The sequence below is a fragment of the Scyliorhinus canicula genome, chromosome 26, assembly GCF_902713615.1.
Source record: "Scyliorhinus canicula chromosome 26, sScyCan1.1, whole genome shotgun sequence".
In the NCBI taxonomy this organism is placed as follows: Eukaryota; Metazoa; Chordata; class Chondrichthyes; order Carcharhiniformes; family Scyliorhinidae; genus Scyliorhinus; species Scyliorhinus canicula.
Genome location: NC_052171.1, coordinates 7,306,035 through 7,333,831, shown reverse-complemented (window position 1 = coordinate 7,333,831; position 27,797 = coordinate 7,306,035). Strand labels below are relative to the sequence as shown.

The following is a 27,797-nucleotide window of genomic DNA, read 5'->3' as shown; positions in this document are numbered from 1 at the left end:
GAATCGCAATCGCGCCCAAAGCACGTGACGTCGACGTTCAGAGGGGGGGGGGGGGGGGGGGGGGGGGGGTGACCTGTCTCTGCCAGCCCTTCAGGCAGGAACGTTACATTAAATTAAACATAAGATTTTCTCCTGCGTCTCCGATTGCGCAAATTCGGGCGCAAAAGCCAGCTTTTAACAACGCCGGCTGCGAGTGGCCTTCAAAATGACGGCTGCGACCATCTCACAAATTCTGGGCGTACTGCGCTTGCATGTCCGCTCATGGCTGTGCACCGATAAGCGGGCACGCATGCGCAGTGCGACCACATTTTTATAATGTGGTCGCGGCCGTCATTTTGACGGCCGCTCGCAGCTGGCATCGTTAAAAGCCGGCTTTTGCGCCCGAATTTGCACAGTCACGACGGATGGCTCCGCGACCCTCCCGACACCCGCCCGCAGGTCGCGACCCCGACTTCAGCGAGGTAACTTCCCCGCCATGTACCTCTCCTCTCGGTCCAGCTGCGACAGTCACCGGTTCAGCTGGCCGAACGGCTGGTTCGTGACGCAGAGAGGGGCCAACACCTGGGCTTCAATCTCCGTCATGGCTGAGGTTATTCACCCCCCCTCCCCCTCCCCCTCCCCGCCTGAGGTTTGGTGACCCTCAGGTTAAACCACCACCAGTCAGCTCTCCCCCGTCAAAGGGGAAAGCGGCCTACGCCCATCTGGGTCTACGGCGACTTTGACACCTATGCTAAAGGTGGAAATTGCACCGATGTCATTTGCGTAATAAGTTGTAATAATATTCCATCAGGAGGAACCAGGATTCCTTCCCCTTTTCCTCCCATTCCTCCTTCCCTGGGGAAGCTGTTCCCACGAAGGATTTGGAGCTGGACGCATTGTTCCCGAGTGAGCCAGGAAAATGGGTGCAGATGGGCTATTCAATGTCGCCAATTGGGGATTGAGCCAATCGTATTGCCCCCCCCCCTCCCCCCACCACCACCCTGCCCAATCGGCTGCCAGATGAGGGTGGGGGGGCACCAGGCTGTCTAGTATCTGCAGTGCAATCGGCTTGGATGGTCGAGTGGCAAGCCTTCAATTTCACCCAGAAACTTGCCGATTTTGACCGTGCACAAGACTCGTTTTTAGAGTTCCTCTCCCAATTCCACCCTCCAACCCCCCCCCCCCCCCCCCCGGCCCTCCTCCCGCCCCCAGAAACGAAGACAAGGAAGAAGTCCCTCACCTCTTCACTTGAGCACACGCTCCCCTCTTCCACAGTGATCCAGCTGCTCCTCGGGTCCGTGGACGATAAGCCGAGGGGATTCTCCAGATCTTTCAGATCGAAGTAACGCAGCGATTTGAGCTGGGTCTGGTCGTGCACCGGCTGTACCAGCCTCTCTTCGGTCACCCGCAGCCTGCCCGTCTCCAGCTTGCCGGCGAGAGGCAGCTTCTCCATCGGCCTCTGCTCCAGCACCTCGGCCCAGGCCTCCTTCTGCGACATGACGAAGCTGGGCTTCCAGGACGCGGCTATCGAGGGAGCAACGGAGGTTCCCTCCAACTCGGGCACCCTTCCCCTCTCCTCACGGACCGTTTGAAATGTCACGGTGGAACTGTAAGGCAACGCTTGGGACCTTTGGAAAAAGATAAATTGGGGCACGATTAACTCATTCCTGGAGGATGGAACAAAGTCACAAGGCACATGTTCCGGTCAAGAGTTCAGGGCCAACAGTGTCGGCCATTGAGCCGCTTCGCGATCAGAAGGTCAAGTCTTGGCCTCCTCATGTTCCGTTTGTCAAACCAGCTACAGGACGTTTCAGTGCAAACATTCTCAATTCACTGCCCACTCAACATTGGGCCATTGAGTACAGCAGTTGGGAAATCATGTTGTAGTGAGATAAAACCTTGGTTAGGCCGCATTTGGAGTATTAGAACATAGAACATAGAACAGTACAGCACAGAACAGGCCCTTCGGCCCTCGATGTTGTGCCGAGCAATGATCACCCTACTCAAACCCACGTAACCCGTATACCCGTAACCCAACAATCCCCCCCATTAACCTTACACTACGGGCAATTTAGCATGGCCAATCCACCTAACCCGCACATATTTGGACTGTGGGAGGAAACCGGAGCACCCGGAGGAAACCCACGCGCACACGGGGAGGACGTGCAGACTCCACACAGACAGTGACCCAGCCGGGAATCGAACCTGGGACCCTGGAGCTGTGAAGCATTGATGCTAACCACCATGCTACCGTGAGGCCCCTATTGCGTATTGCGTGCCGCAAAGTTTTGCTGCAGCTTTATCAAACCCTGGTTAGACCACACTTGGAATATTGTGTCCAGTTCTGGTTGCCTCATTATAGGAAGGATGTGGATGCTTTGCAGAGGGTGCAGAGGAGATTTACCAGGATGCTGCCTGGACTGGAGGGCAGGTCTTATGAAGAAAGGTTGAGGGAGCTAGGGCTTTTCTCACTGGAGCGAAGGCAGAGGTGACTTGATAGAGGTGTACAAGGTGATGAGAGGCATGGATAGAGTGGATAGCCAGAGACGTTTCCCCAGGGGGGAAATGGCTGTCACGCGGGGGGCATAATTTTAAGGTGATTGGGGGAAGGTATAGGGGAGATGTCAGAGGTCGGTTCTTTACACAGAGAGTGGCGGGTGTGTGGAATGCACTGCCAGCAGAGGTGATGGAGTCAGAGTCATTCGGGACATTTAAGCGACTCTTGGACAGGCACATGGACAGCAGTAAATTGAAGGGGTGGACCTTAGGTTGATCTTAGATTAGGATAAATGGTCGGCACAACATCGTGGGCCGAAGGGCCTGTACTGTGCTGTTCTATGTTCTGGTCACCACATTCTCAGAAGGACGTGGAAGCTTTGTAGAGAGGGCAGGGAGGGTTCACCAGGATGTTGCCTGGTTTCGAGGGTGTTGGCTATGAGGAGAGGTTGAAGAAACTCGGATTGTTTTCCCTGGAAAGACGGAGGCTGAGAGGAGACCTGATAGAGGCCTACAAAACTATGGGAGACACAAACAGGATGGATTGTCAGAAACTTCTTCCAAGGGTGGAAGTGTCAATTACAAGGGGACACAGGTTCAAGGTGAGGGGGGGAAAGTTTACGGGAGATGCGCGGGGTTAGTTTTTCACACAGAGTGGTGGGTGCCCAGAATGCATTGCCAGAGGATGTGGTGGAAGCAGACACATGAGCAACATTCAAGAGGCATCTGGATGGGTTCATGAATAGAGAGGAAATAGAGGGACACAGACCGAGTAAGGCAGAAGGTTATTACTTTCAGTTCGGGCACCATGATCAGCACAGGCTTGGAGGGCCGGAGGGCCTGTTCCTCTGCTGTACTTTTCTTTGTTCCTTGCCTGCCCAGGCAGAGGAGAATTTCCAATACCAAATGGGCAAATCATGCCAGGCTAGGCCTTGCCATGGGTGGGCACGTCCACTCCATTCTAGTCAACGGGATGGCCAAAGGGTCTGTTTCTACCCACTCGACGTACCAGACCCCGCCCCGGGAAGCCAGCGAGCCGCTTGTCTCAAAGAACAAAGAATAGTACAGCACAGGAACAGGCCATTCGGCCCTCCAAGCCCGCGCCGACCATGCTGCCCGCCCGATCTAATCCACACTTCCGGGGCCCGTATCCCTCTATTCCCATCCTATTCCTGTATTAGTCAAGACAACACTGAGACATAGAACATACAGTGCAGAAGAAGACCATTCGGCCCATCTAGTCTGCACGGACCCACTTAAGCCCTCACTTCCGCCCCATCCCCGTAACCCAACAACCCCTCCTCAAAGTTTTGGACACTAAGGGGCAATTTAGCGTGGCAAATCCACCTAACCTGCACATCTTTGGACTGTGGGAGGAAACCGGAGCACCCGGAGGAAACCCACGCCCACACGGGGAGAACGTGCAGACTCCGCACAGACAGTGACCCAGCGGGGAATCGAACCTGGGACCCTGGCGCCGTGAAGCCACAGTGCTAACCACTTGTGCTACCGTGCTGCCCACTCCTTGAACTGCCTTGGCTTTGATAATGCTGACAGTGCCACTTACTGAGATGCTCTAGTTTGACAGGGACGCAAGCCAACGTTACGGGAGGCGGGAACGTAAAGGACTCAACATTATGGAATTGGCAGCAAGTTTACACGCTCTCCAAATCCTCCCGATTGCATTCGGCTGCACATTGGTGTCCCCCCTCACATCCATTGCCGGAACTTCCCTTGCACATTTCAGTATGCCTCAAACCAGTTTCCCATTTACCTGTCCACATTCTGCTCCAGCCACTTGGAGTCGGTGACCTTCCTCCGCAGGATGGGCGATCCCATCCATCCATCCCGCGTCTTCGCTTTCCCTGCCACGACAGAAAGGCCATTCTGGGAACTCAGATCCGGGGCCGGCTTGGCCGGACTCTCGCCTCCTGTCATCCCAGCTTTGCCCTCTGACCTCTGAGCCCCCTCGCTGTCGAGCAAGTCGACCAGGCCGTTGAAGGCGTCCGAGTCCACCGTGTCCTCCTCGGTGAGGTTCAAAGAACTCAATCCTTCGGCGGGGAGGGATTCATCCGCCTTGCTGTAGTCCAGGGAGGAGTCTTCGGGGATAACAAGGGGCGGCATCCCCGCAGACGACCAAACGTTGACCTCTGACACCTCCATCAGGGAATCGTTGTCAGCGCGTGCGATGGGGATGTCACTCCAGAACTGGTCAGCCTGAAGCGGCGATGGCATCGTATAATGCAGCGAAGCAGGCGAAAGCATCTCATCCTGCACTGGGGTGAAACCTATACAAGCAACACAGAGCACATCGACACAAGCCATAGCTGCATTAAACCATGACACAGGGAGAGGGGGAAAAAAGAGGGGAGGTGGACCATCAGCAACCTCCGACACCACCAGGCTTCATTAAACCAATCGGTTTCATTGGGAGATGTGGAAGGTGTTGAATTCTGCAGGTCTATCTTTGGGCAACAAATTGACCATTCGACAAGGTTTCAGCTTTAATGGTCAGCAGAAACGCGTTGCCGTGAATTGATCTGGTCAGCGAATTCGGTGTTTACAATCATCGTTTCTCTCCCGGCACAGGGGTGAATGTCAAAGTGGATCATTTGTACCGTTGTCAAGGGGACATGGCGTTGAAGGAGGATTTACAGAGCAGCGTTGATTGGGAAATGGCAAAGCAGTAACAATCAGGCCCTGGGGAGATGAACCACAATCTCATGGGTGTGGTGATATGATTTGCATACCTGTCTGCCATTGGGGCAGAACACCGGCTTACCATTGGCCCTGGCCGGTCATGTGCCTCTTGACCGATTGGTCAGGCTGAGTTAACCACGCCTCCTTGCCGAGGTATAAATAGTCAAACGCCCGGCGGTCGTCCATTTTATTGTAGACAACCGCAGGGCTAAGTTCTAGTTTATTAAAGCAACTCGTCTCTCGTGCAATTGATGGCTCATCAATGGGTAATGCCCGTGAAGGGGGGGCTGGCTGGATTGGCAGCCAAGTGGGATTATACTTCCACGATTCTTGCTGACCCTTCCCTGAACCAAGTCTTCTGACCGTCAGGTCACCACTGCTGGGAAATTCCATCCCGCCCCTTCCCCATCTCTCTAATCTGGCACCTGACACACCCCGAGCTCATCCAATCACGAATGGAGTTGTGGAAAGCAACTCCATTGAGAATCGGAGCCCTGTCCCTGCTCTGGACCTCACCGTCATTGGTCGCCATGCAAGCTTGTGCCTCAGGAATTCACATCAATCTCTCTCCGCTTTAATCTCCTGACCATTACAGACGGTTTGCTCGCGTCTGGCTCTTCAGATTCAACTTTGAACTCCAGCTCTCCCCTCGCCTGTTTGGCTATTAAAATGGCCGCCATGTTTTATCCACAGCAGCTCCACTGGGATTCCTGGTGCCCCCCCCCCCCCCCCCCCCCCCCCATTCAATCCTCTGGCGGGGTTCATCACATTGGTCATCGTTAATGCCCCCGCTGAATATTAAACGGCTACATCCCCGCTGCTGGATGGAGCTTTTTTTCAGCCGGTGTACAGAGATGCAGAGAGCTGTTGATCGCTCATTGACTGAAAAGGATTAATTTGAGAAATTGCTTGCCTAATTTCGGAATGTGCAGGTCCTCGATGCGGCTGCTTGTGTGGGGTAACTGGACACGAGGAATGTTCGGGAATAAAGCCCAAAGATAGTCCCGCAGGTGGGGGAAACTTTTATTTTCAAATTCAAATTTTTTTCTCCCCCAATTACGGGGCAATTTCGCGTGGCCAATCCACCTATCCGGCACATTTCTTTGGGTTGTGGGAGCGAGACCCAGGCAGACATGGGGGGAGAATGTGCAAACTCCACGCGGTCGGTGACCCGGGGCCGGGATCGAACCCGGGTCCTCAGCGCCGTGAGGCAGCAGTGCTAACCACCGCGTCGCCCCGCAGGTGGGGGAAAAAAATGGTTTTCCGTGGCCCAATCGACCTGCAGTTCAGATTCAGAATCGTTGGGAGTTCGGATTCCCAATGAAAGTGGCAATAAGACGCCTTGGGGTTCGTTTCCCAGCATGCCCATTACCTTAATCAGCGCGCCAGGCACGCGAGGCCTTTGGAAAAGGATCGGCAATTCTGCTGGAGTTTAGTGTTGATCAAGGACCCTGGTCAATCATCGACAATATAAGGCGAAGGGGCGGAAAATTGACAGGATCGCATATTTAGAAATGCTGACACAATTCTTCAAATGTACCCCCGTGGGTTGAAGGAAAATTTCCATGGCAACGAAATTGAACGAGCCCCTCCCCCCGCCCCGCCAAGTTCCCAGACACCAGCAAAATGGCGAACCCGTTTTTATTTGGCCTGGTCACGGAGAGGGTAACTTTCCGAATGGGTGGCGTCTATCGTCCCAAATGCTGCCGGGATGAACAGCTCGCAAAGCTGGTAAAATATAATCATTCCATCCTCTGAGAGAGAAAACAGGTCAACAAGCAAACACGTCAAGACACAGCTTTCCCCATGGACGTGGCTTCAGAGGAACACAGCTCATTGCCTCGGAGTTCCAGGGTTTTGGAAACAGCAGGAATGCCAGTTAAGCTGAAGAACCACATGCATTGCCAGGAAGGAAGGCCGAATGAATCTTGGGCCCGTAATGCGGGCAGTTTTAACTGACCCCGCTGTCGACCTTGCAATTTCTGCCCATTAAGTTGCTGCGCCCAGTGTGTGCGGATCAACACGCCGACTAGGGTCAGAGGTCGGCCATTCAGCCCCCCCCCCCCCTTTCGCGCCTCCTCCGTCATACAACAAAATGGCGGCTGATATGTTTGTGTGGAGCTCCACGTTCCCCCAATAACGCAGCCCCAACAAGAATCTATCTACCTCTGCCTTGAGAATATTCAGCCACCCCGCTCCCCCCACTGCCTTCTGAGGCAGAGAGTTCAAAGGTCGCACGCCCCTCGCCGAGAAAACAATTCTCCTCATCTCCGTCCCATCAGGCCCCTCATCTTAAAAACTGTGTCCCCTCTTTCTGGACGCACCCTCACCTGTTCAACATCCAACTTGTCAATGCCGTTCAGGGTATTTTATGCTTCAATATGTACAGAGCGCTGTTGGATATTACGTGACACATTTCTCCGCTGATTTCTATTTTTCTTATTTGTTTATGGGTCGTAGATGGTGCTGACTGTGCCTGCCTTTATTGCCCATCCCTACTTTTAAAAAAACCTTTAGCGTACCCAATTAATTGTTTCAAATTAAGGGCCAATTTAGCGTAGCCAATCCACCTACCCTGCACATCTTTGGGTTGTGGGGGTGGGACCCATGCAGACACGGGGAGAATGTGCAAACTCCACACGGACAGTGACCCAGGGCCGGGATCGAACCTGGGACTACGGCGCCGTGAGGCAGCAGTGCTAACCACTCCGCCACCGTGCTGTCCCACCCATCCCGACTTGAAGGGGCATTTAAGAATCAACCCCATTGCTGTGTGGGTCTGGAGTCACATGTCGGCCAGATCGGGTAAGGACGGCAGATTTCCTTCCCTGAAGGACATTAGCGAACCAGATGGGTTTTTAACGACGATCAACGACGATTTCGTGGTCATCGTCAGACATTTAATTCAAGATTTTTTTCAGACTTTAATTGGAATTTCACCGTGCAGTGGCGCGATTAAAACCTGGGTCTCCAGAGCATTTCCCACTGGAGCAAGCTCATTAAATTCTTTGAAGGCGCGTCAAGGGGAAGGTGACCTATCTTGATTTCCAACTGACCTTTGACAAGATTCCACAGAGAGACAATTGAATGGGGACTGAGCTACACCGAGTCAGAGTCGCGAGGCACTGTGGCAGAAAGCGGGGGTTCACAGGATTCATCCCCGAGAGGTCAGGGATGCAAAAGATGCCAGAGTGGGAGGGTCAGAGGGCACGCTCGTTAGGGGACACTCCCCATTATGATAACTCCAGCTACAAATTAGTACAGCTATCATGTCCCCTGAGACATGCAAGTATATCTTTCTCCCTCAGAAAAAAAAACGCTCTCCTTGCTCAGGTGGTTGTCATAGATCGCAGAATTTGCAGAAGGAGGCCATTTGGCCCATCGAGTCTGCGCCGCCGGCCCTTGGAAAGAGCACAGGACTTAAGCCCACGCTTCCAACCTGTGGTGATATGATTTGCATAGCTGTCTGCCATTGGTGCAGAACACCGGCTTACCATTGGCCCTGGTCGGTCATGTGCCTCTCGACCGATTGGTTGAGACTAGTCATGTGACGGCTCTCCGATTGGCCGAGAGGCTGAGTTAACCACGCCTCCATACCGAGGTATAAATAGTCAGAACGCCCAGCAGTCGTCCATTTTATTGTAGTCGACCGCAGGGCTAAGTTCTAGCTTATTAAAGCCTAACTTTTGTACAGCAACTCGTCTCTTGTGCAATTGATGGCTCATCACAACCTATCCCCGTAACCCCGCCTCACCTTTTTGGGCACGGAGGGCAATTTAGCACGGCCAATCTACCTTTCACCCGCACATCTTTGGACTGGGCTGGGCTGAATTGGACACACGACATCCTGGACTTCAGTGATGGGAAATACGACCCCAGACATGACAGGCATGATGCTCAGAGCTCTCAGGCTCGGCAATTTGATGCCACGGGATATTCCTGGCACAGAGTTTACACCTCCTCTTTAGCAGGGAATTCACTGGAATTGGCAGCACCACAAGCATATAGAGTAACACAGGCCTCGAGAAAAGGTTGGTTAAAAAAAAAGCTAACAATATAAGTGGGGGGGGGGGAAGAGGAAAGATTTGGGTTGGTCACGAAGTGTGGGAGATCCTACAATGGATGCCTAGCTTCCCTGTACAGCCAGGTAACTGAATAATTTCAATCCATTTCTGAATTCGCAATCAAATCTTGCACATACTTAATCCACAGCGATAGTTTGCAGCAGCCAGCGTTTTTTTTGAAACACGTCTACACTGCCCCCTGCTGTGTCAAAGTTAGCTGGAGTCACACGCCACTCACTCAATGACACACAGAAAATAAACCTGTGCAGCAAGCAGACTGAATCTCCATTCACCGTCCGCATGGTTCACAGCTCACAATAAACATGGCCGGATCGTCGTGTTGGCCACCATCAGCTACCGTCCTGGCAACTTGGGCGTTCTCAGTCCACATCATTCATCAATCTGGCAAAATGCTTCAATCTGACAGGTGCTGGTGACACCAGGTTCATCGCATTGCTCCATGTACAGAGGTCAAAGGTGACAGAGGTGTGAAGGGAGTGTACACTGTAACTGGGCCCACACTGATCCAGAGAGAGAGCTGACTTTACACAGTTACTGTGAACGCAGTGTGAAGGGGGCAGTGTGAAGGGGGCAGTGTGAAGGGAGTGTACACTGTAACTGGGCCCGCACTGATCCAGAGAGAGAGCTGACTTTACACAGTTACTGTGAACACAGTGTGAAGGGGGCAGTGTGAAGGGGGCAGTGTGAAGGGGGCAGTGTGAAGGGAGTGTACACTGTAACTGGGCCCAAGCCTCACTGATCCAGAGAGAGAGCTGACTTTACACAGTTACTGTGAACACAGTGTGAAGGGGGCAGTGTGAAGGGGGCAGTGTGAAGGGGGCAGTGTGAAGGGAGTGTACACTGTAACTGGGCCCAAGCCTCACTGACCCAGAGAGAGAGCTGACTTTACACAGTTACTGTGAGGGCAGTGTGAAGGGGGCAGTGTGAAGGGGGCAGTGTGAAGGGGGCAGTGTGAAGGGGGCAGTGTGAAGGGGGCAGTGTGAAGGGAGTGTACACTGTAACTGGGCCCAGTCCCACACTGATCCAGAGAGAGAGCTGACTTTACACAGTTACTGTGAGGGCAGTGTGAAGGGGGCAGTGTGAAGGGGGCAGTGTGAAGGGGGCAGTGTGAAGGGAGTGTACACTGTAACTGGGCCCACACTGACCCAGAGAGAGAGCTGACTTTACACAGTTACTGTGAGGGCAGTGTGAAGGGGGCAGTGTGAAGGGGGCAGTGTGAAGGGGGCAGTGTGAAGGGAGTGTACACTGTAACTGGGCCCACACTGACCCAGAGAGAGAGCTGACTTTACACAGTTACTGTGAACACAGTGTGAAGGGGGCAGTGTGAAGGGGGCAGTGTGAAGGGGGCAGTGTGAAGGGGGCAGTGTGAAGGGGGCAGTGTGAAGGGGGCAGTGTGAAGGGGGCAGTGTGAAGGGGACAGTGTGAAGGGGGCAGTGTGAAGGGGGCAGTGTGAAGGGGGCAGTGTGAAGGGGGCAGTGTGAAGGGGACAGTGTGAAGGGGGCAGTGTGAAGGGGGCAGTGTGAAGGGGGCAGTGTGAAGGGGGCAGTGTGAAGGGGACAGTGTGAAGGGGGCAGTGTGAAGGGGGCAGTGTGAAGGGGGCAGTGTGAAGGGGGCAGTGTGAAGGGGACAGTGTGAAGGGGGCAGTGTGAAGGGGGCAGTGTGAAGGGGGCAGTGTGAAGGGGGCAGTGTGAAGGGGGCAGTGTGAAGGGGGCAGTGTGAAGGGGGCAGTGTGAAGGGGGCAGTGTGAAGGGAGTGTACACTGTAACTGGGCCCACACTGACCCAGAGAGAGAGCTGACTTTACACAGTTACTGTGAGGGCAGTGTGAAGGGGCAGAGTGTATTAAAGTGTTCCTTATTGGGGCTAATGTGATGAATATTTTGTGTTCTGAGATTTGTCTCAATGTTTACAACCTTCTCGTTGCTCATTAAAGCTCAAGACTATGAGAGGAATATCTGTTCTCTAAAGTGGAGGCAATCGTTAGTGATGACCCTTGTTCGAAATGACTAGCTTTATTGCCTCGGGAAGGACGAATCATGGACGAGGAGAAGAGATCCATACAGCTGATATTAGGCATTGAGCGATTTATAATGACATGTGACTGAGTCAGTCGCCTGATTGGCCGGTTCACACCAATCAAGGGCTTCCTGCATTGGACAATGCCAAACCTCACAACCTAGCTGCCTCGGCTACTGACTCACTAGTCCCACTGAAACAACGCTCAACAATTGGCTGTCCCTCAGTCAAGGTCATCGCCTCATGTCTGATAAAACCGAATGTTGTCCTCAAGGTGATGTCTCCCTGACCTGACTAATACGGCACTGCCGAGAGAGGATTCAATTAAAAATGCCTCACTCCTTCATGGACAGTGGAATGCGAAACGACACAATAATTAGTGTCAACGTGGAGATGAAGCATTTTTCCACAAACTAACGCTGTTCGATGGACACTGGGGATTGAGCGCGAGAAGGAAACTCCTGGAGACATTATTAACTTTCCGGGATCTGGAATTCCAAAAGGCTTTCTTCTTTCCACTCAATGCAACGAGCGGCTCCGAAAACGGGATCCACTCCCACTGTCATGCAGGGAATCGGACACACACAGCACTAACCGGCCACTCCGAGCCAGTGTGTGCCAAGGGTCTTGGCAGCTTGACAACCACGGTCCCTCACACTCAAAGCTCCCGCCGAAGGTTAGCCTGTTTCTTACATACACATTTTATTGAGGTATTTTTTGGTATTATAACAACAACACAATAAACAATGGAAATGAAACTATAAACATAGTGCAAAAGCCGTCTCCCTCCCTTGCAGGTCCCACCTTTATTAACGCCCTGCTCTAAGCTAAACTAAACCCCCCCCCACCCCTTTCTGCTGCCGATTAATTTTCCACGAAGAAGTTGACGAACGGTTGCCGCCTCTGGGGAAACCCTAACATTGACCCTCTAAAGGTGAACTTGATTTTCTCCAAACAGAGAAAGCTAGCCATGTCCGATAGCCAGGTCTCCGACTTCGGGGGCTTTGAGTCCCTCCAAGCTAATAGTATCCGTCTCCGGGCTACCAGGGAAGCAAAGGCCAGAACGTCTGCCTCTTTCTCCTCCTGGATTCCCGGGTCTTCCAACACCCCAAAAATCGCCACCTCTGAACTCGGTGCCACCCTTGCTTTTAACACCGTGGACATGACATCCGCAAACCCCTGCCAAAATCCCCTAAGCTTCGGACATGTCCAGAACATGTGGACATGGTTCGCTGGTCCTCCCGCACACTTTGCAAACCTGTCTTCTACCACAAAGAATCTGCTCATCCAGGCCACTGTCATGTGGGCCCGGTGAACGACCTTGAACTGAATCAGGCTGAGCCTGGCACATGTTGTGGTCGCGTTGACTCAACGTGTCTGGCCAGAGACCATCCGCCATCTCTCCTCCCAGATCCTCCTCCCACTTTTGCTTCAGCTCCTCGTTCTGCGTCTCCTCTGACCCCATAAGTTCCTTGTAAATGTCAGAGACTCTCCCTTCTCCTACCCACCCTCTGGAAACTACCCTGTCCTGAATCCCCCTTGGTGGTAGGAGTGGGAAGGTTGACAACTGACTAGGTAGGAAGTCCCGCACCTGGAGGTACCTGAATTTGTTCCTCCTCGCCAACCCAAACTTCTCCTCCAGCGCCTTCATGCTCAGAAAGCTCCCCTCCATAAACATATCCCCCATCCTCTCAATGCTCCGCCATATCCGGACCCCCCCCCCCCCCCCCCCCCCCCCCCCAGCCATATTTCCCGGGGCAAACCGGTGATTATTACAGATTGGGGACCAGACCGATGCTCCCTCTGCTCCCACATGTCTCCTCCATTGCCCCAGACTCTTAGGGCCGCCACCACCACGGGGCTGGTGGAGTACCATGCCGGCGGGAACGGCAGAGGCGCAGTTACCAACGCCCCCAGACGGGTGCCCTTGCATGAAGCCGCCTCCATATGCTCCCATGCCGACCCCTCCCCCACCACCCACTTCCTGATCATGGCTATATTCGCCGCCCAGTAATAGTTACTAAAATTTAGCAGCGCCAGCCCGCCCTCTCCCTGACTCCAATCAGGCATTACCTTCCTTACCCGCGGGGTCCTGCCCGCCCTGACGAAGCCAGTGATCACTTTACTGACCCGTTTAAAAAAGGACCGCGGAATAAAGATGGGGAGACATTGAAACACAAACAGGAATCTCGGGAGGAATGTCATCTTCACCGTCTGCACCCTCCCAGCTAATGACAACAGGAGCGGCCCCATCTCTTAAAAACGTCCTTCATTTGGTCTACTAGTAGGACCAGATTTAATTCATACAGCCGGTCCCATTCCCGTGCCGCTTGGATGCCTAGGTACGTAAAGCTCCCCCCTACTAATCTAAACGGCAGCTCCCTCAATCGCCTCTCCTGCCCCCTTGCCTGGACCGCAAACATCTTACTTTTCCCCAAATTTAGCTTATACCCCAAAAACCGGCCAAATTCCCCTCGAATCCTCATTATTTCTTCCATCCCCTCTAATGGATCCGATACATACAGAAGCAGGTCGTCTGCATAGAGCGAGACTCTGTGCTCCACCCCACCCTGGACCTGCCTCTCGAGGCTCCCGTTTCAGAATCAGCGAGACCGTGGCCTGTGACATCGTCGGGGGCAGCACCCCTCTTTCCCTCGCCTCATTGAACATCCTCATCAACACCGGCCACAATATCCTAGAGAACCTTTTTATAAAACTTCACTGGGTTCCCGTCTGGCCCCGGGGCTTTACCCGCCTGCATGGCCTTCAGACCCTCCACTATCTCTTCCAACCCGATCGGGGCCCCCAACCCTCCTACCAGCTCCCCGTGCACCTTTGGGAAATTCAGCCCCCACAAGAAGTGCCTCATCCCCTCCGACCCCGTAGGGGGTTCCGACCTGTACAGCCTACTGTAGAAATCCCTAAATGCCTTATTCACCCCTGCTGAATCTCCAAACAGGTTCCCATCTCCGTCATTTACTTTCCCCATCTCCCTGGCTGCCTCCCTCTTTCTAAGCTGCTGTGCAAGCATTCTGCTGGCCTTCTCTCCATACTCATAGATCGCCTCCCTCGCCTTTCTCACCTGCTCCACCGCCCTCCCTGTGGTTAACAAGCCGAACTCTGCCTGCAGTCTCCGCTGTTCCCTTAAAAGCCCTGCCTCTGGGATCTCCGCATACCTCCTATCGATCTGTAGTATCTCCTTTACCAGTCGGTCCGTCTCTGCCCTGCCCACCTTCTCCCCCTGGGCCCGTATCGAGGTCAGCTCCCCTCTGACCACCGCCTTCAGTGCTTCCCAGGCCAACCGAAGGTTATCCTTGATGTTTGCCAATAGCCTTGTGTCCCCTTGCTGTTGCTACGGGGACGGGCTGACCTGGTTTCAGGTGAACTGGAACAGTTGACACCACTGTTCTATTCTAGGGGGGAGCAGTCCCAAGCCACTCACGACTGTTCAATTGGAGTTTCTGGAAGCGTCAATTCGATTCATCTTCAAATTGACAATTTCAAACACTTCCTCTGGCTTGCCTGTTTGAGAAACGTGTGTCATGCGGCTCTGACAATCTGGCAAAGTGTGAGTCCAGATTCTGACCCTTTCTATGAGCTGATTCTAGTAAAGCGGAACACAGTTACACGCAAGCAATGCCCAGCGGGAATCTCATTGAATGAGCGACATCTCCTTCAGTATTTCCCAGGAAGTTATGCATTGTATCAAACGGGATTGGCATGTTAAATTCCATCTGATTTATCCAGGGCACAAGAACGATGCTCTGATAAAGTCTCAATCTTTACACTTTGAAGGATTTCCCCAGACCCATGCCTACATGGAGCCTTGTTCAACATGCAGTGTTACGCAGGCACCAAGCTAGTCCGTGTACACAGAGGGATGGGCACAGTATTGACAATACTGGTGGTTGGCAGCTCGATGTGTGATGAAATAAAACCCTTCCCATGCTCGATCATTGACGTTGCCCAATACTGAGCTCAGTAATATTATCAATCAGCTGCTCAAACTCTCGCCTACGTTTTTACTATCTCAGACTTTGCTGTTGCAAAGGGTTCCTGCTCAGACTCCCGTCCTCCCAAGTTACAGTAAAGAGGCCTCACAGCCCGAGGTTAAAGTCCAACAGGTTTAATTGGAATCTATAATCACTGCTCTCCTTACATACTTGAAGTTCAATTCCCCCAACAATAAATTCAAAATGCCGTGTCATGCTCCAATCCCCAAGTGGCTTTGGCCCTCTCGACCACCGGCAGCTCCTCTACCCTCCATTATATTGATCATTACTTGTCTACATCTGGCCTGTCCTCTATTCCGGCCCTCCCCTGCTCAGCATCGGCTGTTGTTCCGGCCGCCAGCTAAGACGTGGGCTCAGGGCCTGACCATCCGGGGGGTGTCTCGGTGCCTGGGACAGTCCCCCCCCCCCCCCCTCAGCTACCATTACGCCTGGTCCACGTTTGTGTGGAACAGTTGCCAAGGGAACTCTGGTGAGATCTGCCAGGCAAGGCCGTTAGTTCCCGGGCCCCAGGAGAATACGCGGCAGAGCCTAACGGGTCGCTGAAGTATGTTGATCTGGATTGCCAGATCCCGACATCTCGTTAAACCTCGCGAGGAGTTTCGAGCATCACGGCCAGCGCCGGCCCTTGGGTTGCTGGCGCCCCGGGCAAGCTGAACTTCGGCGCCCTTGGGGGGGCGGGGCTGAGGGGTGGGGGGGGGGTGAGGGGTGGGCGGGGCCGAGGGGTGGGGCCGAGGGGCGGGGCCGAGCAGGGGGGCCGAGGGGTGGGGGGGGCGAGGGGGGGGCCGAGGGGGGGGCGGACCCGAGGGGGGGGCGGACCCGAGGGGGGGGGGCGGGGAGGACCGAGGGGGGAGCGGACCGAGCGGGGGGGCGGACCCGAGAGGGACGCGGACCCGACGGGGGGGGGGGGCGGACCCGACGGGGGGGGGCGGACCCGAGGGGGGCGGGCGGGGAGGACCGAGGGGGGGAGCGGACCGAGCGGGGGGGCGGACCGGGGGGGGGGGGGGCGCCTTGGGGGAGGGCGGCCACCGCGCATGCGCTGGTTGGTACCGGCCCAACTGCGCATGCGCGGGACCCGAGTCTCTGGCGCCCCCCAGCACATGGCGCCCCGGACGACTGCCCGAGTTGCCGGTGCCTTGAGCCGGCCCTGATCACGGCTCCCCCTCTCGCGAGACTGAATGACATCGTCGCGTCACCGAGTCAGGCGCGGTGAGGTCATTAAATCGCGCCCTTAATCTCTGGGACTGCCTCCCTCACCCTCACACCCTCTCCAAGTGGTCTCCCCGAAAAGTGCTGTAGTTTTCTGTGCGGGACGTGCAATCCTCCCGCAGCGTTTCCTTGTGCAGGTGCAGCTGTGTGGGGGGAAAATGTTAAAACGGGGTGAGGTGGTGTCTGAAATCATGCACTGACGGGAGTGGATTTGAAGGAGGTTGCCGCCGTCTCAGCTCTGATGAATGGAGGGGTCTCCAGCTCAAGCTGTCCGCTCGCTCTCTCGGGGAATCCCTGACCCTTGGTGGATTTGTACCGGCCGAGGTGACGGCCGGGGACCCTCCGAAGTAATCCATTCAAGTGAACGACTTTGAGGACAGGTCAAGGTGACGAGGCTCGATACGAACGCGAGTGTCGGCGTCATTAGAGGCTCCACGTAGGAACAGGCCAAGGGAATTGTGAAATATTTAGGCCGCTTTACGGTTTGCCAAAAGCCACAAACAGCAGCGGCGGGCGTTCCCTATTCTGCCCCCCCCCCCCCCCCCCCCCCCCACCCCCCACCCAAATCGGGAGTCTAATCGGGCATTCCATAATTAATTCCCCTCGGAAAATACGATCCGATTGGAGATGCCGAGATGGAGGACGGTGGACATGCGCTGCAGGATGCGGCACAAAGTCAGGTATCGTCAGAGGTCAGAGGTCGAGAGGTGACAGAAAGCTCGAGTAGTTTCACCTTTGGCACAGGAAGTACACAGCGGACGAGCAGAAGAAAATGTTTGAAGAGCGCGGAACAAGAAGGACTTGGCTAGAGACACAAAGGTTATTGCTGGCTGCTTGACGGTGCGATTGCTTTGGGACAGGAGGAGGCGTGCGGGGGAGGGGGGGGGGGGTTATCGTGACCCCTTACATCGATTGAAGTATCTGGACCTGCTCCATTTAATACCCTTGTTGACTACCAGCATTAAACCCACCTGGTGCTCTCGGGTAATCGATCTCGTGTGGCATATGAAACCATTCCAGTAACAAAGTCAAAATGTGGGATCCTTCCACAATGTCCCAATTGCAAACGCACTCTGGGTGTTCCACAAAATAAAAGTGACACCCCACCTTGCAAGTTATTTTCGGAACCCCTGGAACCAGCTGTTAACTGGTCAGTAAAAATACGGCTATCTGAATTTGGTTAAGCGCAGCTTTGAGGAAAATAGATTGATGATGGATCTCATTCCAGCATGGCGTTACTTGAAGGTGGTTCTAAAAGCACGACAATAACTTGTTGCTTCCTCGATGAAGCCTCCTCTCTCTGATTTGTCAAACCACTACCTTAATACAGTGAAGTTTCAGAACTTATGCCACCCCCCCCCCCCCCCCCCCCCCTCCCGTCCCCCACATGATGAAGAGTTGGGTCTTCGAATGCACGATGGACAAGCCAGGGCGAGGACTTTGGACTCTGTCCGTGTCTCATCGCTTGGAAGGGCCGTAGCGCGAGGCGAGCTTGCAAAGTAGGATGGAGGCCGCTGGGAACCTGCCTTCCCTTCACACGTGGTTCCCACTTTCGCCGTGTGGGGAGGAACGGAAACGCGTTCCGTTTGCGGGCACCGGAGTGTTTGGGGGGGGGGGGAAACCGTTTCAAGGCCTTCGCTCACACTTGGCGCCGGCGTTCCCCATGCTTTTGCCGCCTTTCAGGGGATGCGGGACTGGCGAAGAACCGGGAAGGGGGGGGGGGGGGGGGGGGAGACCCTAAACAGTGGGCAGAGAAACGTGATGGAGTTTGTGCTCACCATTCACGGCAGGAGACAAGCTGTGATCTCTTTCCGCGTGCTTTCTATTCCCCTTCAGAGGGCGGCTGTTCAGGCTGGAGCCCTCCAGCATGCTCACAATGTCGTTCCGGTCAATGCTCTTCAAGGCAGAGTGTAAGCTTTCCACTAACAAGACAGAAGCATCAGGTCAGCGCACGGAAACATCACAAGACTCGCTTCCTTTACGGTATACTCACCGATCCAGAGTGATCGGAGAATTTGGAAAAAGCTTACCCTCTCATTTTCACACTGACTTATCAGCTCCTTCGTCCACACTCCTCAGCCGCCTGGCCCTGGCCCACTTTATTGGCCACATCTGGGTATTGTTTATAAACTTTAAAAAGCTCCATCTTGACGTTCTAACCTCGTACTCGTTGCCAACCCTTTCTCCCTACCAAATACTCTTTCATTTGCTAATTACTCATCAGAACAGCACCTCAATAAATAAGAACAAATTATTTACTCTCATTTACCCTCACTTCAGTGATGAACACGTGCTTTTGTGTAAACATTTGTATAAACATACACAGCAAGAAGTTTTATCAATCACATGCATAAATACCCACACAGCTACAGTAATCTCTGTATAACCCTTAATGAATTCCCCTTTAACTGTTCCAATTCAATAACAAAATCCAAGTAAAACCAGACACCCGTTTCCAAAAGCGAGGCCCAGAACATGGCATTCTCACGTATATAAAAGCCTCTTGTTCTTGACACTCTGTTTCTTTAGGGTATTTTCTACATCCATATTTACGTGGACAAGCAAACCTCCTGAAGTCCCCACCATTCAGCCCTGGTCTGTTTGTTATAGACAGTAACCCTGGCTCCTCCACTGGACCACTGCCCGCCCCGCCTCTACCATCCCGGCCCCAACAAGAGATGCACGGAGATCTTGCGGAGTATTTGATCATCTCGGCCAACACCGATGTTGAATCACACCCAGGTAGGTCCCAACCGAAAATCTACCCAGTTCCTTTCCGCGCACACAATTGACTGCTTTCGCTGGGCGTCCCTTTCACATTCTTACTGCGTCCCAGAAATAAAAGGCCCTTTTAAATTCTGCTCTCGAACCCTTCAATGAATTTGCCCACGTGTCTTTTTTTTTTTTTAAGCCCAGGCGGAGGCTTTATTCGGTACCTACTTTTGGCTCTCTTTCCCTCGTGGCTGGCCCACAGATTGAGAAGGGCCGCACTCTGCTCCAGCAACGAGTTGGGGTTTTCCACTCGGATCCTGTTGATGTCGTCAACGGAGAATTGGAGTTCTCTTGCCAGTTCTGCAAGGGACAGGCGGAGATACGGACAGTTAGTTACAACAACCTCGAGGGGGAAAAGGTTCCCCGGTCAACCACACTAAGCCCCTCACAAAGCCATGCTGACTCTCTTTAATCAAACTATGTTTTGCAAAATAATCATGAATCCTATCTCTCAGAATCCTTTCCAATATTTTGCTCACCACAGACGCAAGACTGACGGGTCTGTAATTCCCGGGGATTTCCCTATTCCCTTTCTTGAACAGGGGAACAACATTCGCCTCCCTTAAATCATCCAATACTACTCCAGTGGAGAGTGAGGACGCAAAGATCATCGCCAACGGCGCCGCAATCTCCTCCCCTCGCTTCCCGTAGTAACCTTGGGTATATTCCGTCTGGCCCAGGGGACTTATCTATCCTGATGCTTTTCAAAATTTCCAGCACATCCTCCTTTTAATATCAACTTGTTCGAGTATTAAACTGGTACACGCTGTTCTCGCGAGCAACAAGGTCCCTCTCTCTCGTGAATACTGAAGCAAAATATTCTGTCCACATTGGAGGGAAAGTCAGTCTCAAGTAAACATAGAAAATAGAAGCAGGGCCTTCGAGCCTGCTCCGCCATTCATCACGATCATGGCTGACCATCCAACTCAATAGCCTAATCCTGCTTCCTCCCCATAGCCTTTGATCCCTCAACGCTATATCTAACTGCTTCTTGAAAATGTGAGCCAACCCTGAGCTAAACAGCAGAGATATTCTCACCAGTTGTCCACCTCCTCTCTATCACAGTGGTTATCACTGCTGCCTCACAGCGCCAGGGACCCGGGTTCGATTCCAGCTTCAGGTCACTGTGCGGAGTCTGCACGTTCTCCCCCGCGTGAGCGTGGGTTTCCTCCGGGTGCTCCGGTTTACTCCCACTGCCCAAAGATGTCTTGGGTAGGCGGATTGGCCGTGATAAATTGCCCCTTAGTGTCCAGGGATGTGCAGGTTAGGTTATGAGCCTGCAGGGTAAGTCAAGGTTCGGTGCAGACTGCGTGGGCCGAATGTCCTCCTTTTGCACCACAGGGATTCTATTCTATTCTATATACTAGGTTTGAGGGGACAAAGTTAAATGAAAGAAAACTAGACAATTCTCAGCAATGACTGAATGAGTAGAGTTTGCTGGATAAGTAATCCTGCATTTTGACACGATGCTAAAACTCCGTAAAGGAAGGGAATTTGGCGATTCAGTCGCTCTAGCGTCTCAATCCGTTCCACAAGAACATGATCAATATGTTTGAGACGAAGGAAAAAGCACAAATCAGTGAAAGCCTTGAGAAGCAAGGGCAATGGAAGTTTTGAACACGAACTCACCAGCCCAGCTTAGGCCGAGTTGCTCGCTGATCAGGGACATCTTCATTTCGGCACGCTCTCGGGCGCTCAGAGAAGCTGCAACATTTCCAAACACACTGGGTTAGAACATTTCCTCCTAATCCAGACATCCCCCTCCCCAGGAGAGAAACCCGTTGATGCACCATCGATTGCACGCGAGGCGAGTGATTTACCAATGTCAGGCTTTAATTAACTAGAACACAGCCTGGCGATCGTCTACAGTGGAAAGGGACGATCGTCAGGCTTCTGAGCATTTATACCTCGTTGATAGAGGCGTGGTTAACTCAGCCTCTCGGCCAATTGGTCGAGAGGCACATGACCGACCAGGGCCAATGGTAAGCCGACGTTCTGGCCCAATGGCAGACGAGTATGCAGATCATATCATCACATTCACCCCTTACGGAGAAGGAAGGCGGGAGGGGGGGTGTGAACGAGACCCGGGGGGGGGGGGGGGGGGAAGAACTGATGATATGAGTAGCCGTCGGGAGAATAATTTTCTCTCCGTACCCTTGTCGAATTTGGGGGCTTGCCACTGGCCCAGACATAACAATATTTACAAAAGGAAGTCCATGGGACCGTAGAACTCTAGATGGATTCGATCAGTCGCTTGGTGGTCCTTGACGTCCTGGCCGAGCGCCGTAGTGGAGGAGGTGTCGTCGGATCGGCTGATGGTCCTGCTGATGTCCTGGAGTCCGGGAGCGATAGACCTCGAGTAGTCTCCGTCACCTGAGCTGGCCGTGGAGACGCCATGGATGAGGGATGGGGAAGCTGAGTGGGGTGCTGGGGTGAAAAAGGGGAGGGGGGGTCTGTGGTGGGGGGGGGCTGCACGCCGGCGGGTGCCAGGTCCCGGAGGGAGACCGTGCGCCCAGGAAGCCCTCGTGGCCGCTGGAGGCGGAGCTAGCGTTGCCGGCGCTGTGAGCGGAGAGGCGCGCAGGCCGGCTCCAAGAGGTGAGTGACCGGCATCAGCTGTGGGGATGCGGAAGCCGACTCCAAGACGCCGGCTAGGTGCATCAGCTGCGGGGATGCGGAAGCCGGCTCCAGGACGCCGGTTAGGTGCATCAGCTGTGGGCGGAGGTAAGGCGCGCGGGCCGGGTGCGGGGGGCCGGGGGCGGGGGGGAGCCGAGTCGCGCTGCGGGCAGGCAGGGACCGGGGAGGCCCGGAGAGGCGAGCCGGTCGGGCGCCGGGGCCCGGGGGCGGGGGGGGGGAAACGTGCGCGGCGGGCAGGCAGAGGCCTGGAGGGGCCGGGGAGGTGCGCATGTCGGCCGGCGGGGCGCGAGTCGGGAGCAGCTGGGGCGGCCCTGGGGGAGAGAGAGAGGCACACAGGCCGTTTGCAGAGGCCTGGGGGCGGGGGGGAGAGTGCTGTGCAGCTTCCAGAAGCGCTGCAGCCAGCGTTTTGGCCTGGCAGACCGTGGAGTAGTGGCCCTTCTTCCCGCAGCTCTTACAGAGGGCGGAGCGGGCTGGGCAGCGCGAGCGAGGGTGCTTAGCGTACCCACAAAAGTAGCAGCGGGGCCCCGCGGATTTATCGGGTCGCCCCGCGGCACAAGCCTGAGGGAGGCCGGGAGCGGTGGGTAGCTGGTGGGAAGCGTGCCAGGAGGCGGCCTGGCCAGGGTCATAGGTGCGCGCGCTTTGATCTGCGACCTCCAGGGAGGCGGAGAGAGTCAGTGTCTCCGTTAAACTGAGTTCGTCTCTTTCCAGCATCCGCTGGCGGATCACGGGGGACAGCATCCCAGCCACGTAAGCGTCTCTGACGAGTAGCTCCATGTGCTCTGTAGCGGACACCGCTTCACAGGCGCAACCTCTCCCCAGGGCACAGAGGGCCCGGGCGTATTGGTCTAGAGACTCACCGGGGACCTGCTTTCTGGTGGCCAGCAGATGTCGAGCGAAAACCCTGTTGATCGGTTTGAGGAATTGTCCTTTTAGCTTTCGTATAGCGTCATCATAATCTGTTTCGTCTTCGATTATTGAGTAAGCGGCAATACCCACGCTGGAGTGGAGGACGTGCAGCTTCTGTGCCCCGGTGGGGGGGGGTGGTTGTAGATGCCAGGAACCCTTCGAGGCAAGTCAGCCAGAGTTTGAAAAGTTCTGTAGAGTTCAGCGTTTGCGGGCTGATGCGGAGGCATTCGGGCTTGATGCGGAACTCCATCTTCAAAGTTGTAGTTAATTAAATTGATGCACCATCAATTGCACGCGAGGCGAGTGATTTACCAATGTCAGGCTTTAATTAATTAGAACACAGCCTGGCGATCGTCTACAGTGGAAAGGGACGATCGTCAGGCTTCTGAGCATTTATACCTCGTTGATAGAGGCGTGGTTAACTCAGCCTCTCGGCCAATCGGTCTGCATTCAATCGGTCGAACGTTTGGCTTACGTTGTTCAGGGACTACAGAGTCACAGTGCTGGGTTAATTCTGGTGAACCGCGACCATTTTAGAGCTTTGATAAAGGAACCACCATCCAGAATGAGTGAAACAGAGACCTTTCCTTTCATTGACAAATGTGAGGTTATCCATTTTGGTAGGAATAACAGCAAAAGAGATTATTATTTAAATGATAAAATATTAAAACATGCTGACGTGCAGAGGGAGCTGGATGTCCTGGTGCATGAGTCGCAAAAAAGTTGGTTTACAGGTGATTAAGAAGGCGAATGGAGTTTTGTCCTTCATTGCTAGAGGGATGGAGTTTAAGACTAGGGAGGTTATGTTGCAATTGTATAAGGTGTTAGTGAGGCCACACCTGGAGTATTGTGTTCAGTTTTGGTCTCCTTACCTGAGAAAGGACGTACTGGCGCTGGAGGGTGTGCAGAGGAGATTCACTAGGTTAATCCCAGAGCTGAAGGGGTTGGATTACGAGGAGAGGTTGAGTAGACTGGGACTGTACTCATTGGAATTTCAAAGGGTGCGGGGGGATCTTATAGAAACATTTAAAATTATGAAGGGAATAGACAGGATAGATGCGGGCAGGTTGTTTCCACTGGCGGGTGAAAGCAGAACTAGGGGGCATAGCCTCAAAGTAAGGGGAAGTAGATTTCCCCTTAGGGCAGCACGGTAGCATGGTGGTTAGCATAAATGCTTCACAGCTCCAGGGTCCCAGGTTCGATTCCCGGCTGGGTCACTGTCTGTGCGGAGTGTGCACGTTCTCCCCGTGTGTGCGTGGGTTTCCTCCGGGTGCTCCGGTTTCCTCCCACAATCCAAAGTTGTGCGGGTTAGGTGGATTGGCCATGATAAATTGCCCGTAGTGTCCTTAAAAAAGTAAGGTTGGGGGGGGGGGGGGGGGTTGTTGGGTTTCGGGTCTAGGGTGGATACGTGGGTTTGAGTAGGGTGATCATTGCTCGGCACAACATCGAGGGCCGAAGGTCCTGTTCTGTGCTGTACTGTTCTAAGTCTAAGATTTAGGACTGAGTTTAGGAGGAACTTCTTCACACAAAGGGTTGTGAATCTATGGAATTCCTTGCCCAGCGAAGCAGTTGAGGCTCCTTCATTAAATGTTTTCAAGGGAAAGGTAGATAGTTTTTTTGAAGAATAAAGGGTTATGGTGTTCGGGCTGGAAAGTGGAGCTGAGTCCACAAAAGATCAGCCATGATCTAATTGAATGGCGGAGCAGGCTCGAGGGGCAAGATGGCCGACTCCTGCTCCTAGTTCTTATGTAAAGCGCAACACCTTCCCTGAGCCTGCTGTCACATGGTGAGAGATTCCTTCATTTATTTTACACATACATGGAAACAAAAAATTCCACATCTGTTGCGGAGGGAATGTTTAATATCCAGCTTTAGGAATGAGAGAGAGAGAGAGACTGAGAGAGGAGAAAGTCGGGGGGTAGGAGAGAGGGTGTGATTTGGAAGTAAAAGAGAAAATGCTGGGCAATCTCAGCAGGTCTGCCAGCATTTGTGGAGAGAGGATAGAGCTCACGTCTCGAGGCAAAGCTGTCATTCCGAGTCCAGAGCCATCCAAACTCGAAACGTGGGCTCCCTTCTCTCTCTGCAGATGCGGTCAGACCTGCTGAGGTTGCCCAGCGTTTTCTGTTTTTGTTTCACATTCCAGCGTCCGCAGGAATCTGCTGTTGTCTCAGACATTTGCAAGAGATGGACAGAAGGTGGTAAATGAAGAGGATGGACAAGAGTGTGCGTAAATTAAGAAACTGATAGATTATTGATTCATTGATTTATTTGATACCTTTGAGGATTGATTGAGTGCACTGAGGTAGCATAGTGGTTAGCACTGTTGCTTCACAGCTTCAGGGACCCAGGTTCGGTTCCTGGCTTGGGTCACTGTCTGTGCGGAGTCTGCACGTTCTCCCAGTGTCCGCATGGGTTTCCTCCGGGTGCTCCGGTTTTCTCCCACAGGTCTCGAAAGACGTGCTTGTTGGGTGAATTGGACATTCTGAATTCTCCCTCTGTGTACCCGAACAGGCGCCGGAGTGTGGCGACTAGGGGCTTTTCACAATAACTTCATTGCAATGTAAACTTACTTGTGACAATAAAGATTATTATTATAGCTAGAGAACAGCACTATTCAAAACACCCTGTGTAGAAGTCAGGTATTTTAAATACACTTAATATAGGTTAAAAAGCTGTTTAAAGCATAAATATTAAATCCCAGTTTTAAAATGAAAGAAACATACAATTTCCAAACTCAGACATGAGTTTGGGAAACACAGAACCACTGATAAAAACATCACATTTTTCCAAGGGCATGGCTGAATTTCGTTGGCAATAAGATGGAATAATTAAAGGCTCCATTGTTCTGATTTCTGGCCACTTGTGATAACAGCCTGAACCACATTCCATAACGTATGCAAGCCGAAACATTTTAGACTGTGTCAAAAAACAGTTTCAATTATATTTTCGGAATTATAGTATGATGAGATGACATAACGTCTCCATTGTTGCAGATAAGCAACAATTGGAAGTGGCGTTGCATTGGGAGGATGGACGGCTTGTTATCAAATCAAATGTGTTTTGAATATAGCTTAAACCAATTAGGATTATATTGGGGTGTGATCGGATCGCTTAAGACAGATATGAAATAGTATATCCATGGATGATTTGGCCACCATTTTAGACAGAAAGAGACAGAAAGAAAGGAAGAAAGAGACAGAGAGAAAGAGACAGAAAGAGACAAAGAGAGAGAGAGAGAAAGTAAAGGAAGAGAATTAGAAAAGAGTTCTGTACTCCTATTTCATTTTCATACTTTGACTTCAGCCTTTGACTTTTAAAGTTGTGTTCAGGCTATTGTCTCAGAAGATAATTCCTGTGATTCTTTGAAGAAAATCAAATTGTCTACAAACTACCTTTTAAATGAAATTCAAGTTGTACCAATGAACTTCAAATAAAACAATTCTTATTTGCACCTGACAAGTTTTGAATTTCTACTGAGTTTCAACAATGTCTCAAGAACAACCGGTAAATTGAATAAAACTTCACAATCCGAAGATACAACACCCTGGCTACAAAAGTATAGTCACTGTTTGAATAAAGTTTTGAACTTTGGTGCCATGTATACAGAAATTTAGACATTGTTTCATAAAATGTTTCATATAGTGAACAACCATTGTATTCTAGTGCATTTAGCAATAAGAATATATCAAATAATTAGCTACAGCAAGCTTGCCATGACGTGAGAATCTTATTCTCATAAAGGTGGTGCACGTGAACATTGAATTAATTTTGATGGACATCAGTAAATCTTCGGTAATGATCAATGTTTGATTGGCAAATCACCCTCCAAGTGACAAATCTATTTGAACAAATCGGGGGGGGGGTCGTCTGAGAATTAAAAACCAATGAGAGTAAATGAGGGATTAGACCAGAGATAAGAATTTCCTTAAAAGTAAGACCTCGTGGTTAAGGGGTTGTTCCGGATTTATGTTTTCATGAAATTTTGAACCATCTATCGATTTACTTTGTTTTAAAGTAATTTCTTTATACTTTTGTGCTTTACGTTAAACGTTTTACGCTATGTTCTGACCAGTTTATGTATAATCTCGATCTATGTTTTTGATTCAGTTGTTAAAGGGGGGCAGCAGGGTAGCATGGTGGTTAGCATAAATGCTTCACAGCTCCAGGGTCCCAGGTTCGATTCCCGGCTTGGGTCACTGTCTGTGTGGAGTTTGCACGTCCTCCCCCTGTGTGCGTGGGTTTCCTCCGGGTGCTCCGGTTTCCTCCCACAGTCCAAAGATGTGCAGGTTAGGTGGATTGGCCATGATAAATTGCCCGTAGTGTCCTAATAAAAGTAAGGTTAAGGGGGGGGGGGGGTTGTTGGGTTACTGGGTATAGGGTGGATACGTGGGTTTGAGTAGGGTGATCATGGCTCGGCACAACATTGAGGGCCGAAGGGTCTGTTCTGTGCTGTACTGTTCTATGTTCTATGTTATGCAAGTGAATTAAGGCAAATAATTCGCAATGAAAGTTGCATTTTTGACACCTCCAATCGACCGGACTATTGATTCTCATTAGAAGATAGAATAATTGAGTTTTGATAGAGATCAAAGCCGGGCTTTTTGCAAAGCTCCCAGTGTAGGTGGAGTTTGGGAGGCAGCAGGCAGAATGATGTAGATTGGGTGATACTGATCCTGCCCCTTGTTGTACATCTCTCCCGTGTTTCATCCCCATTCTTGGAGCCTGAGCTCATTCCCAACACGTCCCAAACTAAGTGCGGCCTCCATTTTAAGGAGGCGAGATGAGATTGAAAAAGGTAGTTCCATACCCAAGGCCGGCTCGTTGAGAGTACTGTATCGTTCACGCAGGGCCAAGGGGGTTAGGTTCCTCCGCCGCTCATCACTGCCCTCTACCTGTCAGGAGAAAAAACTAATTTGAAGATACAGCGGGCAACGAACGTTTCTGTATCCATTCCAGTTCATACCCACGGGCGTCTCTCTCACAAGGCCAGC

General features: G+C 52.5%; 1 protein-coding gene across 1 annotated transcript in view; it reads right to left on the bottom strand.

Moving 5' to 3' along the window:
• The window catches only part of LOC119957547 (ankyrin-1-like), a 299,752-nt gene that overhangs the window by 26,631 nt on the left and 245,324 nt on the right, over positions 1-27,797 (bottom strand). Inside the window, exons 36-41 of the mRNA XM_038785694.1 lie at positions 27,614-27,698; positions 20,896-20,970; positions 19,435-19,566; positions 18,273-18,416; positions 4,250-4,763; positions 1,220-1,607 (exon numbers count right to left, since the gene is read on the bottom strand). Of these exons, the coding sequence (XP_038641622.1) occupies positions 1,220-1,607; positions 4,250-4,763; positions 18,273-18,416; positions 19,435-19,566; positions 20,896-20,970; positions 27,614-27,698 (1,338 nt within the window). The remainder of the gene's footprint in view (positions 1-1,219; positions 1,608-4,249; positions 4,764-18,272; positions 18,417-19,434; positions 19,567-20,895; positions 20,971-27,613; positions 27,699-27,797) is intronic.